We start from the raw sequence: 17,382 nt of genomic DNA, 5'->3' as shown, positions 1-17,382 counted from the left end.
AACTTTGTGAAGTCTGGCAAGAATTCCTGTCTCTTAGAATCTATGAGATATGTTTTATCATAATGCTTTGCCAGAAAGAACTCTCTCAAGAGATCAAATAGTAAATAATGTGTAGTGCAACACAAACAATGTATAATAGCAACAGTTATTACATCTAAGTCAATAATACAGTGTTTGGTACTTTTGAAACACTTGGATAATTTTGTCTTAGATATGAGTGGAACTTTGGAGACAAAACGTATATTTTGAGCTTTATTTATTTTTTAATTTTTAAAATTTATTTTGTTTATTATAAAAATTGCAACTAAAAACATCATGCAATGACACAAAAATGTAAAACAAAACTAGATCAGAAATAAGACAATGGCTTGAACCTGTGATATGCAAATCATTTATGTATAGATCATTGGGATTTTTCAAAATAGGTTGGGACTTGTCCATGCTAAACATGTTAAAATTTCATTATGTCTTCTGTAGGTCCAATATATTCACAAAAAAAAATGTTTACATAATCAGAAATATTTGCATGGTGATCTGAAACTATGTCAAACCCTGACAAACACCAACACTGTCAACACTTCCCACCTCTTGCCGTAAAGTGCAGTTATCGTAGCCACAACTATTTGGTTTCTAAATGATCTTCATTTTTACAATAACGTTGTACTCCTCTAAACAAAAAGGTCCAATTTGAGCATTTCACTACAAAAAAATGCGGTTTTATGATTTTCCTACAGTTAGGTGGATTTATTTCTCAAATAACAAGCTTCAGAGCATTATGTGTGGCACTAACTAACCTCTAGTATTTTTTATAAGCTAAAATCTTGAATGTATGAAAGCTCTTCTTCAGACTTCAAAGGCAGTGAGTTAATAATTTCATACTTCAGACCTGTTTGTATTTCTGTTTTCCCAATCTAAAGTGCTAAGCAGTGATCAATCATTACAGTAGTCTATAGGACGCTCATTTTTCTCAACTGAAAACAAGAAAAATCCATTTTTCCCTGATATGTGCCTCTTTCAGTGGCAGCTTAAAATGCTGAACAGTGACCAATCACTATAGTAATATACAGAAAACTATTTTCTCAATTAAAAACAAGAGAACATGTGTACCCATTCCAGTGGCAGCCTCAAAGGTTTGATGAGCACACAGCTATTTCTGGCTACCTGTGCACACAGCAGGTCTAACCTGGAATATCTGCCTGTGGCCTACTGATGTCACCTAAAAACTGAAATAGCACATGCTGGGCCTTGGGTCACTTGACTGTGTATGTTGAGAATCTTTCTGGAATGCCATCATGGCTCAGGGTAGCATTTTAAGGAATCATTAATAAATATGCAGTGAATGACAGAAGCAAAGGAACAATATGAACTAACCCAACCAGGCAGTTTTAATAAAGCATCAGAAGTATTAAGTCTCTCATCAGATTTCCTTAATAAAATGTTCTTAAAGGACTGACCATAAGTCTGGCTATAAACTTGAATTTCTGTGTAGAAATAGAAACAGCCTGCCATGTCTATAAAGGTTTCCTTCTAACATGAGGCCTAAAATGATTCTCCTTTTCATGGTACTATACAGTCCATTCTGTTCCCTTAAGAATGCTGCAGAAACCTTAAATGCTTGGTTTAAGTATGTGACCTGCAGACATATACTAAAGAGGACATCTTACATGTTTTTCTTTCTTAGGGATATGGAAATTTTAATAGTGTAAATAAGCATTTTCTATGAAATGGCTTATGGAATGCTCCTGCCTACACAAATGCAAACTATTGCCAAAATAATATCATGCATGCCCATGTCAACACCTTGCTTGAAAAACTCTACTTAATGCCTTTATCCTGTTTTAACATAGTACTCTATGTTAAATCGCATTTGGAATGAAGTTACTGCATTTATCTTGCACAACAAATACTGTATGAACATTCTTAAGCAACACCCTTAGATATTCTTCTTCAAAAATATCTACATGTTACCCTTACGATACTGAGGAATATGTTGGTTTTGTTAGAAGAGTGTGCAAATAAACTGAGTAAGTTGTTACCGATGCTTTGTTCTACTTTTAAAGAGGCACTTCTTCATATTCTTTAGAGTACATGTTGTCATATTATCTTATATAGTAGCCAACAAACTATGTTGCTGAGAACATGAGAAGAAGAGTTCTTTATTTTTAAGCCAATTTCGGAAGCAGTCAATCTTGAAACAACTGAAAGAAAGAAAATATTTGACAGACACAGTGAAAAAATATTAAAAAATGGAAATTTGACATAGAGCTCAAAGGTAGAGTACCTGCCTGCATGCTCAGGTCTGGGTTCCATGCCCAGCACCATTTTTAAAAAAAAGCAGTGAACTATTCCAAATTGATGTGGTATCTCGTAAAAGTTCATAAATGTCAAGGTAATGAGACCATTTAAATGGCAGAATATAGGACTCAAAGGAAAGAGGAGCAGCCATTAGAACCATCTAGTATGAAAGAACACTGGCATGCTTATATATACTAGATAATGTACCATAAACACTGCTACATGATGTAAAACATTACAATAAGGAACAGTTACCTAAATCGTGCTTTAGCTGATGCTGAGGGGAAAATTCATGAATTTGAATAAATATCCCTTGACTAAGCAGCTTCAAAACCATTGCTAGAAAATCAAAAGACATCATTGTTTTAATTTGTTCATTCATTTTTTTTAAAATATTGCACACCATCTAGCCAACTTTCAGTTGCTCATTTAAAGAGGAGCAGACGCTTGGCAATGCCAATGAGAGTTTTCCAAATATGGATCGGGAGAGAGTGTGGATGATCCCAGTTATTTTTATGTGACAGTAACTTTAGAGTTGGAGAAGGATGCTGGCCATGCTGGATGACATCTGAAGCTGGTAGAACTCTGAAAACTGTCAACAAACAGTGAGTGTCAAGAGAATGATATCGACAGTCTATGCGTACGTTCTTCTTCTTTTATTTCAATGACTTCTGCCTGATGCGTGTCTATAACACGAGAAAAGTCCAGGATTATAGAATATATGTCAGGTAGACAAGGAAAAACAAACATCAGTTATTGGTGCATCAGTTATTACCTAGTAGAATTGCCCTGGCATTTAATTCCCATTTCATTTCAGTCTCAGCTACAAGGATAGACAGAATACCCAGATCGTCACTATTATTCTAAATTCAGCTGAAGGTTGCCATTCTTAAAATATCTTTAAAGTGTATTTCAAAAACTCATAATCTTTACAATTTTATAATCATTAGACAGCCCATGTAGCTTCAGACTGGTGTGTTGATTCAACTTTGAGATTTTGAGCAGCATGATTGTAACTGGATTTTTGAAATGGCATATGTGTGTATCAAGGCTCCTATATGACTTTATTTGTACTAGTTTCCAAAAGTTCTTGAAGATAATTTTTTTTAAATAAAAATGGTAAATTCTCAATCTCAAAATCCACCATGCCAGGAAAGTGATAACAATCTTGCCTTTTTACACAGGAATTTGAAATTTAAATTAAGATGTTTAACATAGGCTATAATTATATAATTTATGAAATAAAATTTTAAATCATACACAAATTTGAGTCTAGACTTAAGCTGCTATATACTGTCTTAGATGCCCTCCAATATTCTCAAAGTATCTGTCAAATATCATGTACTTTTAATCTTTTCTCAAAAAAAAAAATGGGAGCATAAAAGAACATGCTAACTTAAATATTTTTTTAAAACAAAAAACCTCTTTTGCTTTTTATTGCCTACTATCTATATGGAGATTCACTGTGTCTTTAAAGGGGCAAAACACACTCGTTAAGGTGCCACATAGTCCAGATTTCATTTTCTGATATATGAAATCCTTTGAATAGGTATCCTGAGGTCTGTCTCATGTTTTCCTTTTTCTTTACTTCACTGAAAGTCATCTTCCATGATATCTCAATGCCTATCATATCAAGAACTTATTGAAACTCAGTGAAAATATATGTTATGTGAATATTGATATTTTTAACAAGTACACAATGATTTGAAATTAGGCCCCTATTTGTAAGGGATAAACTTTATGTTCAACGCTGAATGTTAAAATTATTCAGGAACTAGTTCATCTTTTCCTAGTCAAATTTTGGATGAAAATATTCTAAAGTACACCAGACAAGGATTACAATGGGACTCTTAAGTAAAGAGGACATTGTGAAAACAACAGTTTAGACAAATATCCATTCTCTATCAGAATGCTGTGTCTTGAGTGGGGAAAAGCATTTTCCTACAAGACTCTGTGAATCAAACAACAGAGAAACATCTAGGTTTTTCATTCACCAGCTCCTCATCCACTATTTTTCTTCAGAATGCAGTCAGGGATGGTCATATAATACTTCCTCTGAAAAAAAAAAACACTAAACAGGAAAACATTAATCATAACAATTTCCTGGAATTGCTGTGCCCAAAGTATGTTTAAATATTGACAGTGTTTCAGAGAAAGACGATGAAACAATTCACTATGATAGCAGAAATATGGCTTCATAGGAAACAGGGATACATTTAATTAAATTTCATAGTGTATGTGTCTTTATGCTTCTTTTTATAGTCCATTTCACTGGCTCAAACTTGTGAGTCAATCTTTCTCAAATTACTTTACTACCAAAATTTACAAACTTGATGTGACGACTATATTGTATTTACAAAGAACTTGGCACTTACAGAATAAATTATTGACTTTTTAAAATCTAGCCCGGGGCACCCATGGTTTAGGCAAATGTGGAAGCCAGATGCCTTATGCATTATGCTACATTAACATGAATAAGGTTTTCCAGCAGGTAGATGCCACAGTGCTGTCCCTGTTGTTGAAAGCCAATACCTCCCATTTCTAATCCGTGGGGGTAGAAGTGGAGAAGTTCTTAGTCCAGGGAAAGTAAAGGCTGCCTGTTTTCTTCTTCGTTTTTATCCATGCGCTTCAGGGCTGTGGGATCCACCACCGACTGTGATCTAGAAAGAATGAAGCCAGGGGCAAGGAGTTAGCTCCCAGAATTAACCGCATGGCACCAGCTTTCCCCCACTGCTTCTCTCAGGACCAGGAAGTCTCATCAAGGGATTTATGAACTGTGGATACCACACATTTAGAGTATGGCATCAGAGTGAGCAAACAATTCCCTCTGGCTTCCTGGGTTGTGAGCGGCAAGAGGTTCTGAGCAGAAAATAATAGGAGTAATGTTGTCCTGACAGCTGAGCAAGCGTATTCTCTCTACTACACTGAAATTTTCTAATACTTTCTAATAAAAAATTTCCAACTAGAAAAAGAAATAGATAGGTGCTTTCGATGTTGATTTCAACATCAGTATGAGGCTGAATTCCTGCCTTAAAATAACCCATAAAACAAATCCAAAATAACTGTAACTCATTTCTTTATCATAATCATCTCTCATTTTCAATTATTACATCACCACCCAAACAAAAAAAAAATCAGAATTTGAATGTAATTAAGTTTCCCACTAGAAAAATCCAAATAAAATAAAACATATATTTGAACACTTCAAAAAACATTTAAAGATGTTTAAAATAAAGATGCTTATTTGGGCAGGAAGATTCTATAAATAAGAAAGCACACAATTTCAAAACCCCCCATATATAAATTCTTTTGATAGCAAGGTGGAATTCTATACACGTTCATCATTAGGAAACTGCATGAGAATGGGAAGAAGAGAGAACAATGACACATGCTAATATTGTGGCGGGAAGATGCCCTTTCAATGGCTATGGCATTAAGAAGGAGCTGCCCTTCTAGAGCCCTCGCTGGTAATGGATTCTTCCACACTGATGCACTCGAGCCAATTGCCTTTCGCTGTAGCAATGTGCCTCTTAGCAGACTTCATTAACTCCCAAAAAGGAAGACTCTCAGCTAAATTACAATTGCACATGCTAATAAAAAGAGTGCAATGGAACTAATTATGTTTTCAAGAAGCACAAGATTCACCAACAAATGCTCCATTTATTTAAATAAACAATCCTGTTTCAGAAAAGAAAAAGAAGTTTTTTTTTTCAAGTAAGAAGATGGTCCGTTTCTTAGATAAATTTTCTTTTCTCTAAATATTAAATAGACACCAGATTTTGCAAAACAGACTGATTAAACTTTTCTGTGTTTCTCTGTGTGTTTTCATGAGAAAGGGACGATGAACAAAGAAGAGAACAGGAGGAAAAGAAGACAGAGAGAAAAGGGGAGAGGCAGAGTAGAGGATCACAGGGTTAGATGCATAGTGAGACTTTGCTGTCTCAATTTCTAATGATTTTTCATGCAAAAATAATGATATTAAGCCTTGAAAGTGAAAAGCAGGAAGAAATATAGAAAATTAATTAGGAAAATACAAAATATCATCAGTCTGTATCTACTATTCAGACTCTGAACTGTCTTAATCATCTCCAATAGGTGAAATCCAAAGCTGTGTTTACCATAATATTCTGTTAAAACACACTCCCAGATATACACCTACATTATTATCAGTTTAAATGGAATATGACATTTTATTAATATAAAATATATTGTCTGAATTAGAATTAAATTGCTACTTTATTTTCTTGGGCATTACAATTTTCAGAACTGTTGGTGGGTAAATGTTGGCCCCATTTGCACAGCAATTTCACAAGAGAAAAAAAAAACTACACTCAAAAAATAATGTTGTCTTTGACACTTAGCTTCCCAGTTGTACTACTATTTAGTCTGGGGTTTATTCTTACCCTCTTCTGTGAGGGAGAGGGTGGAATTCTCTCTTGAGAGAACTGTGTACAATCACAATTCTTCCTAAGAATTTTATTCCAGCAATGATGTAGGAAACTGTCTAACATAAACTTGCTGTGTATATCTAGATGTTTTATTTCAGAAAAAAAAATAGGGTCTGGGGAAGTGACACTGTTTGTAAAATACTTGCCATATATATGAGGACCAGAGTTTGGATCCTCATCACCCAAGGACAAGCTGAAAATTTGCCAGTATTTCTCACTCCAACTGGGGATTCAGAGATAAGAGGATTATTGAAACTCAATGGCCAGCCAGGGTAGTAAAATTGGTGATCTCCAGAGCCAATGAAAGACCATGTTTCAAACACTAAGGTAAGAGCTGTCAAGAAAGACACCTGACATTGACCTCTGGCCTCCATACTTATATATATTTACCAACATACACCTACACAAGTACCCATACACATACACACAGTACATACACAAGCATATACAACACAAAAACAAAGTTAAATTTGTCAATATTTATGTATGCAGCAATTATGCAGCTATAACGGGATGCAATAAAATCTTTTACACCTAGACTTCAGAAACAAGTATTTCAATTGCAGTTGCTTATATAGTTAATTTGCTTACCTTTTAACCACAGGAAGGCTATTAAAAGGCCTAAGATTATATTCTTTTATATGTAAAACTGGGGGAGAACCTCTTCTTTACATTAACATAGTGAAGATAAAATATAATAATACATACCTAAACCTCACACATGTGACAAACAGAAAGGGCTAAGGAAGTAGCTCACTGAATACGATTATTTGTTCACTGAAATTAGAATTGGAATTCACTCTCCTTCTTGTCTCTTACTCTTCTTATCAATAAGATCAGACAAGTACTATCTTGTCAGTTAATTGCAAGAAGAATATGAATTTCTGCAAGTCAGTAGAATACAGATTGACACATAGTAGGAAGTGTTCATACCTTTCAGCAAAATGATTATCTGCAGCAAAACAGCTGTTCGGGTCATATGAATTCACAGTGGTGGTGGCTGTATGCACAAAACCTAGATAACAATAGGCCAGGCAAAGTCTCTGCATGATGAGCTGTAGGAGTTGGGATTGGGGCAACTCATGAAGTTCCACCACTCACTGAGATACTATTGACAATTGATGACTTATAGAGGAGGGAGAGTCCATTTTCTTTGGAATATCTGCTGCGGGAGCTCCTTCTGCTCCGTTAGCCAATAGCCTTTAAGATACCAGCCCACTTGGGCGTGATCTCTTTTGCTTTAAAAAGCAGTGGTAGCCGTGCACTACCTCTCTTGCTTCAGACTCTGCTTCCAGCTACTAGACTGTTGTCAAGGACGGTGATTTGTAAGTTTTTCCTTTAAATAAATAACCCTTTTATTAATCATAATTCCAAATTGGTGTGGGATTGTTTTGTGACTTATGCCTTCAAATATCATCCCTGAGAGATTACTTATGTTTCGACAAAACTGTAGCATTAGTCTTGCTGCATGTTTTCAGGTACTAGCCTAGGGCCTAGAGGCATAAGATACAAAACATTCCCAGCACTGAAGACAGGCATGCTCTAGTGAAATTTGCATCTTTTCAGCTGATCATGTTCTTCTCTTCCCAACAAATTTACACACCAAGAAAACCCCAATAGGATTGCAAAACCTTCAAATGCTATAAGCACACACTAACGAACAAGAACCTTTAAAGTTCTGATCCTGGAAACAACCTAGATGCCCTTTGATGGAAGAATGGATGAAGAAAGTATGGAATATTAGAGTACTACTCAGCAGTAAAAAACAAGGACTTCTTGAATTTTGCATACAAATGGATGGAAATAGAAAACACTATCCTGAGTGAGGTAAGCCAGACCCAAAAAGAGGAACATGGGATGTACTCACTCATATTTGGTTTCTAGCAATAAATAAAGGACATTGAGCCTACAATTTGCAATCCTTGCTAAATAGGAAGGCGAATCCAAAGACAAACATATAGGCATCCTCCTGAATATTAACCTTCATCAGGCAATGAAAGGAGACAGAGACAGAGACCCACATTGGAACACCGGACTGAAATCTCAAGGTCCAAATCAGGAGCAGAAGGAGAGAGAGCACGAGCAAGAAACTCAGGACCCTAAGGGGTGCACCCACACACTGAGACAATGGGGATGTTCTATCGGGAACTCACTAAGGCCAACTGGCCTGGGTCTGAAAAAGCATGGGATAAAACTGGACTTGCTGAACATAGTGGACAATGAGGACTACTGAGAACTCAAGAACAATGGCAATGGGTTTTTGATCTTACTGCACATACTGGCTTTGTGGGAGCCTAGGCAGTTTGGATGCTCACCTTACTAGAACTGGATGGAGGTGGGTGGTCCTTGAACTTCCCACAGGTCAGGGAACCCTGATTGCTCTTCAAGCAGATGAGGGAGGTGGACTTGACCGGGGGAGGGGGAGGGAAATGGGAGGCGGTGGCGGGAAAGAGGCAGAAATCTTTAATAAATAAATAAATAAACAAACAAACAAACAAATAAATAAATAAATAAAAAGTTCTGATCAGCTCCCATCAGAAGCAAAACAAACAACTGGCATGGTGGATGAGCTAGAAAGCCTGCTCTTCAAGGAAGAAAATGCCCCACTGTATTGGAGTAAAGAAACAGAATCCGAACTGACTTCAAATTAGGGCTACACAGCTTATCTAACAAGGAGATGTTACTCCATCCAAAGCATGTTCCCGTGACAAGGCTAAAAGCAGAGTATACAATTAGGGGGTCATGGGCTAATAGTGGACAGTTTAAGGTGCTCAGTGGGAGCCAGCAATGTGTTTTGATTTCTTACATAGCAACTACTGATAACCAGAATAAAAGCTAAGAAAGACAAGACACGTAGACACCACTAGTCACAGTAGATTCAGCTGTTGCCTATTAGTTATGAATACTGACCTTAGGCAGCCATTGAAAGACAGAAAACAACACACTCTTTCACTCAACTGGCATGTGGTGGGCCACCATGGGAGAAGACTTCCTCTAGGAACACGGAATTCAGAGAGCAAAAAAAATACAGCCACCATCGTCTCCACAAAGTTCATACTATAGAGTGAATATCAAACTAGCCCCAGTCATTGCATTGGTAAATGATAGGAAGAAGAATTTAGAAGAACACTGATTGATGTGGAATGACTGGAATGAGTAGCACTTAGAAATGATTAAGACTGGGTGGTTGAAAAGGGGAGCATAGACCCTTTTGAGGAGGTCCTGCGCTGGGTACCAGCCACTTCAAGATACACAGAAAAGGAGCTCAAGCCAGAGATGTCAAGTAAAAGCTTTAGAGAGTGACTAACTGGAGAAGCTGATGAGCAGAGAGAAGGTTGCTGCATCTAAAAGTAGGGGAGGAAGTTGCTGTAATAACATAGTGGAGAAATACAGCAGGCCTAGATGATACAGTGACTTAAAGTGCTGTTATTCCTGATAGAATTATCAGTCACCTGCAATTTAAATGGGAGTTGTGTATGAAATAAAGGATGCTTGTATTTCCATGCAGATTATAAACAAGGGAAAGGGAATCAGGTAACAATGGAATTTATGAATGCAACTTGAAAATTCTTGAGCAGGGAAAAGACAAACTGTGAGTGACAGAGGTGCTGGACTGAAGAGAGAAATGCATTCATGGGACGTGATGGAATGTGTGAACAAAACTGTCACAGGAGGAAAAATCAAGGGAAAGGGCATTGTTAATAGCAGAAACTAGGGGCCATTAGAGACATCTGTCTCTTAAGCTTTATAACGTTCACGTCCAGAGAGGCCACTACTGTCACACTGTCATAAAAGAGTGGAACGGCTTTTTGTCAACAATCTGAAAGTCTCCAGATGAGCCTTGTTCAACATACACACACACACACACACACACACGGGGAATGGGAAAACACTGAGAATACATTATTTTAACAAGTTTTCTGTGAGAACTCAAAGGCAGAACATTAAGTGCCAGTTTATGATAAATATGTAATAAGTGTTTTATAATATAATAACAATTGTTAGTAGAATTACTTTTGTTATCCAGAGACATTTACTTTTTCAGCATTCTTGTTTTAGGAACCCTTTTAGAGTTGGAGAAACACTGTGTAAATACACACACACACATACCCATTTAATTACACACATGCAGACTTTGAAGGCAACTCAGTACCAAAGAGAATCCTCAGCAACCTATCAACAATCACTTCAGGAGGTTAATGAACCCACAGGTTTGCTGATAAGGCTGCCAAGTGAAGGGAGCTAAGAAACATAACGTCAGCTTTAAAACAAATTTGCTAACAAGTAAGGAAATGATAGGTAGCAGGGGAAAATTCCCCAGTCCTTTCTTTTACTTCTAGAAGGTGCACAGCAGCCTGTAGTGAGCAAACATTATTTACAAACATCATGTACAAAGACATGTACATGTTCATACGCACATGAGACAGAGAGAGAATGCAGAGACCTAGAGAAAAGCAGAGACAAAGAGACAAAGAGGCAGAAAAAGAAGAAGGGCAAGAGAGAAAGAGAGGAAGGAAGAAGGAGACTCACTTTTTAGGATCATGTTTGACACTACCTGAATCAATTCTTTAACCAAAGAACCATAAAATCTCCATAAAAAAAAAGATACAAGATAAGGTTTTGCATGACAAGTTAAATGACTGCATCTTCGGAGAGGTAGCAGAACACCACATACTTCTGTCGATAGTGATTAGACTTGTCTTATCTGTTAGCATCATTAAGCTGCACTCTGCTGGGGCCAGGGAAGTCTGAGAATCAAAGTCATATTGTTTGCTACAGGATTCAGAGGCAAAGCCAATTATGCAAGCATGCATCTGCAATTCCCCCACGAACTAACTGAAAGAAACAGCATAAAACATTATGAGTCAAAACAGGAAGAGGGACTGTAACACAATAAAGAACCTTATGATGATTAAACCTGTAAGGATATAGTGTTTGGGACAGAAATGGCTACCTTTAGACAAAGACTGAAGAGAGAGATTAAGCAGGTAACACAAGCTTGATTGTAGTATTTCAAAGTGTGTGTGTGTGTTCATGTGTCTTGTATGTGTCTACATGACCCATAAAACTTTTTTTCTAAATGATCAAGTGGACTTTATGTACTTAGAAAAAGTCATTGTCACAGCAAGACTTTAAAATTCTATTAGAAAGGAAATAACACACACACACATGAAAATGAAGAGGTCAAACTCAGTGTCCCTTCCCCCTGGGAGCTTTACCGACTTCCCAGTCGATTGAAACATACCTCTTCATGGATTTGGGAGAGAGTTCCTTTTCTACTTCCTTCACAGGCATGCTATAGGAGTCCACGTTGTACTCGCTGTCATCATCGTACTCATGGTCTAGCAGGGTTCTGGCCCACGTCCCCATGTCATATGGGGGCAACATCCCTCCAAACTCAGAAGGCAGGATCTCAGGATGGATTAGTTGGTGTAGACTGTTTAGGTTGTTACCGTGCAAGAATATCTATAAATGCAAGGTGACAGATGTGAAAAAAAAACACATAGAGAAAACTAAATACCACACAAAGGCTGGTGGGAAGGGGAGAGGCCAGAAAAGCAAACATAGAAGGTTTATGTGTCTCTTACAACATGTAAGTTTCTTCTCTACTCTATGAAGTAGACAAGATTGTATGATTATCTAATATTTTATATAAAAATCCTGCGGAGCAGGAATATTAGTTTCTGGAAGGTCAGATAGCTATTGGGCTAAAGACCTAGAATCACAAGTTTGATTTTCTGGTTCTTTATAAGAACTATGAGCAGAATATTCTAAGCTCCACATCACCTTCATGTTAGCTGTGCAAATCTGGTGATATACGTAATGATGCTATTCAATCAACTTTTTCTCACGAGGGATTCTTTAATTCCACAACTGTCCAAATTATCCAGACCAAAAGCCTGCCTCCATATCCATTTCTCATTATTGTCAATGAAAATAAAATTACTATAACTATTCTACTGTAGCTTTATAATTTGAAGTGAATACTATAAGGGAAAAGTTGATTAGCATCCTCATAAGTAATGGCTGAGTGAGGCCCGCATCTCAAAGGACACATGATCTGCATTATTGCTAAAATCCTCTGTCCTAGAGATCTCCATATTCATTGTCCAAATGAAAATAGAACAGTGAAATGAAAGGGCAACATCATAAGTATATTTAAATTATTGGTATTATTGTCTACATAGGGTTTTTATAATCTGAAGATGAATTCAAGTTTGAATTACTTGCTACCTCCACCAGTTGCTACCCTTTCTACATTTTAATTAAGAATCATTTAAATTATTTTATTTTAAATGTTTTCAACAATACAAATATTAGAACACTATTCATTCACATGTTATATAACAACCCTTTGACTAAAATAAGATTTTATCCGTGAATAAAAACTTATTTTCAGTAGTTAGTAGCCAATTTGCATCACTATTAATAAGGCTTTTAAAGAAGACATGACACACTGAGGTTTCAAGATATAGACAAAGCAAGTTAGAACTGAGCTGAATGCTTCCTACCTGTTGACTAGCTTTCATAGTTTCAGAGGGTTCTGTGTATGCTTTTCTTAGCATTTTTTGACATGACACAGAGCCCAACTGCCTTCTAATGATTTATGTTTATATTCATATACAAATGTGTATGTTTTAGCTGTAGATAAATGCCGCTCTCAGTTTTTAACCAGATAAACTCCTCTTTGCCTTGCGTGATAGTGAATATAGGGACACAATGTTGCTTCGGATACTGAGAATGGATGTTGAGGGCTCAGCCCTAACCAAGACAATTTATTCTATTCCACCTAAGGTTTGGGGAACATTGTGGAAAAGAGGGCAGAAATATTGGAATAGCCAGAGAAATAATTTCTTCTGGACTTTGCACAGTCAATACAGTCATGATCTCCTACTACTCCTAGGGGACAGTAGATCTCCCTATCTACTGCTGCAATTATATTGCAGTAGATAGGGGCCTGCCAACAGTAATCATGGACGCTCACAAGACTCTTTCATTCCTTGCTGAATTATTGGAAAGTGATAGGTTCTGGAACAAGGATCAATATCTTCTGCAATTAATTGTGTGTCCACTTATGAAATGACAACGCTGCAATGGATAACTCCAAACCCATGGTCCCAAAGAAGGCCCTAGTTTAACTCAGTGAATAGAGAGATGTACCTGTGGGTAATGAGGTGAAAACAGAAAAAAGACGATGGGTGACAGAAATCAGAATACACTGTATATACATATATGTCATATATGTGCATATATATATATATATCTTATGTCTATGTGCACAAACATGAAATTGTCAAAAATTAAATTTTAAAAAGTTAAAAAAAATGTATGTTACTCTCAAGTCTTCCTTTGTAATCAAGCTTTCATCATCAGCTATGGGCCCTCTATTCCCATCAGAGAACAAGAGATTTTTAAATTGTAACTTGCTTTTACTTCATTTTCATTCCATCATCACTAAATTATAAATTGATCAAAAATCATCACTAACATCCTGTTGATGAAGGCTGCTTGTTTGTTCCCAGCAGCCAAGACCCCAAATAATCACACAGAAACTGTATTAATTAAAACACTTCTTGACCTATTAGATTAGGCATATTTCTAGCTAGCTCTTGCATCTTAAATTAACCCATTTCTATTATTTTATATTTTACCACGAGGCTCATGGTATACTGTCCCAGCACATGGGCATCTTCCTCATCTGACAGCTACATGGCGTCTCTTTGACCCTGCCTACTCTCTCTATATATCTTATCCAGCCTGGCTATATCTGTTCAGTCATTGGCTGAAAGCAGCTTTTTTATTTACCAATGGCAATAAAACATATTCATTTCATACAGAGGGTAATCTCACATCACCATCCCATGCAAATTTCTGTAATATTTATTTTGAAAGTATAGTTTACAGGTAACTTAATTTCACATTTTGGGTCCAAGATGAATAGGTTAACAAGCACATTCATATTTTTTCTCTGTATCTTTAGATTCCACACATGTAAATATATAGGAAAATATATGTTTAACATCAGGAAAGCTTTGAGAAATTGCAATTACCAATCAGCTATTATTTTTAACAAATTATGGAATATTAGAAACAGGAGTCAGCCAAACATTGGCCAGTGTACAAAACAATCAGATTCTTTAACAAGCAATTGCAGTGTTGGAAGATGCCAGCTGCACCACCCATAAACCAAGTTAATTGAAAGCATAACATCTTCCCACTGCAATTTAAGACCACACAGCCTGTGTGTGTGTGTGTGTGTGTGCATGTGTGTGTGTGCATGCGTGCATTCTTACATACATGTGCATGCATATATGTGTATATGTATATATGTATTTATGCATACATGCATGTATGATGTATGGAATACACACAGACATACCAATATTCTTCAGTTGAAATTATTTCCCCTAAAAGAATCTAAGTTTCTAAACCCTTGTTATAGCAGCTCTCTAACTCTGAAAACATCAGATGTGTTTCATCATAACAGAATCCTCCATCGAGTCATGAAGGAAGGTGTTGTGGTTAAAAACAACCCTTAGAGCAGTAAATTCTGCAACTCTCTGCTGCCTCCTCCCTAAGCATTGCTTTCAGCATTGGCCTTGATTCCACTCTCACTGAGGAAATAGGGCACTCAGCTGCAATCCACCCACCAGCATCTGTGCCCATGTGTTCTGCCTCACCACTAGAATAGAGACAGCATAATTCCCACAAAGACCAACCATTACACGAGCAAAACAAGATCTATTCTCTTTTCTCAACCCAATTTTATTTCCCAACAATTACCCATGTTTTTCCCATATTAAAACATCAATCTCTCCCATCTGAGGAGGAAAAAAAAAAGTTTGCTGTCTTCAATACCTTGCAAACAGATGCATAAAAACTCTCTTGGCTCTTTGTTTCTTATCTTAGCTCCAATTCTTTATTAACAGCAGAACTCACAAGGGAAGTTGTTTATATGCATTGTCTAAATACTCCTCTAACATTTTATAAGCCTAGTCCATGTCTGTCCAATCTCTTAACACTACCTTTTGTTCATATCGCTCTCCCTGATGAATTCAATGTCCAATTTTCATGTCATTTATACACAACCCTTAGCAAAACTACATTCTTCTTTAATCTCCTTTGCTGATGACTTTTTTAAAGACAAAGTCTCACTACATAGCCCCGTTGTCAGGGAATCCGTTATGCTCATTGGGTATACCAGACTGCCCATGAACTCACAGAGATCCACCTTCCATGGCCTCTCAAGTGCTGGGATTAAAGGCATGTACTATCATGCCCAGGTAGACTCTACTTTTAAACCAGATTTATTATTTTTAAACTACCATCTTTGTTGATTCTGTTCAATATGCAGATTTATAATACTAAGTATACTCTAAAAACCAGTGTCTTGAATCCAGACTTATGCTTGAACTCTATATTTGAATACCCCTCTCTCTCTCTCTCTCTCTCTCTCTCTCTCTCTCTCTCTCTCTCTCTTTGATATTTTCACTTCACTGTTCAATGGATGTCTTAAATTTAAAAGGTACAAACTGAACTAAAAAATATTACCCCCAAACTGTTTCTCCTTATTCTTAGCCTCAGTAAATATTTGGTTATCTTTCCTGTTTCTCAAACCAATACAAATGAATCATATTTCACTTATTACATCACCCAAATTGTAAAAAAAAAAAAAATTGGTGATATCACTCAAAGTAGCTATAACCCCACTACTAAAGTCACCTTCCACTGTATTATACCACACCTCAGATCTTCTGGGTGATCCCGCTGCCACTCTCCTTCAGAATGCTCTTGAGATGGCAGCCGGAATGGCCATGACAATACATATACCAGATTACATCACTCTGCCCACAATCCATCACTGACTACTCTATTCCCTGCAATAAGTAAACCCTGTGTAGCCCCATGTTTCCTACAAGATCTATTCTTTTTAATCCATCTCCCACTGCTGCTTTAGAGTATTTGTAGTGCTTTTTCCTTCTTCTTGAATATTTCTGCCTCAATCCATTTATGAACTCCTGTGGTCTGTAGAAATCATACAGTGACATTTCAGCTGGTAGAGTAGAATGAATGCATTCTGATGGAGATAAACCCAGTTTGTAATGGATATCTTGTGAAGCCATAAGCACTTTTCCTTGGTGCAAGATTCAGCAGAGTATGGATTATTGGGCACAATTCTTTTCCATGTACTGGTATATTTGGTCATTCCCCCACCCTTTGTGAGACCGTCAGTGGGAAATTTAGTCACATGGTCAATAACCTTGGTTCCCACAGTTTAATCTCCACTCTGTTCCTTGAGATACGTTAGAATCCACCTTTCTGCGACTTTTTTTTCATTTGTCAGGACATGTAGTCATGGAAGGACTCTTTCATATAGATCACATTTGGTATCTTCAAATATAAAGGGGCAACCAATCTCAGAAAACTGCCTTTGCTTTGTAGTAATAGGAGCTGCGGGCCTGCTTTTCGTCCTGCCCAGCTCCCGCCACGGGCTAGCTTTACCCAAAATAACAACACACAAACTGTATTCATTTAAACACTGCTTGGCCCATTAGCTCTAGCCCTTACTGGCTAATTCTGATATCCCGATTAACCCATCTTTAATAAACTGTGTAGCACCAGTCTTACCGGGAAAGAT

At 37.0% G+C, this 17,382-nt stretch overlaps 1 protein-coding gene across 1 annotated transcript in view; it reads right to left on the bottom strand.

Moving 5' to 3' along the window:
* Positions 1-239: 239 nt before the first annotated feature.
* The window catches only part of Clvs2 (clavesin 2), a 78,870-nt gene continuing 61,727 nt past the window's right edge, over positions 240-17,382 (bottom strand). The window contains exons 5-6 of the mRNA XM_075946317.1: positions 11,989-12,209; positions 240-4,955 (exon numbers count right to left, since the gene is read on the bottom strand). Coding sequence (XP_075802432.1) covers positions 4,868-4,955; positions 11,989-12,209 — 309 coding nt within the window. The 3' untranslated portion in view covers positions 240-4,867. The remainder of the gene's footprint in view (positions 4,956-11,988; positions 12,210-17,382) is intronic.

The sequence above is a fragment of the Microtus pennsylvanicus genome, chromosome 1, assembly GCF_037038515.1.
Source record: "Microtus pennsylvanicus isolate mMicPen1 chromosome 1, mMicPen1.hap1, whole genome shotgun sequence".
NCBI classification, from domain to species: domain Eukaryota; kingdom Metazoa; phylum Chordata; class Mammalia; order Rodentia; family Cricetidae; genus Microtus; species Microtus pennsylvanicus.
This window is presented reverse-complemented; position numbering and strand designations above follow the sequence as displayed.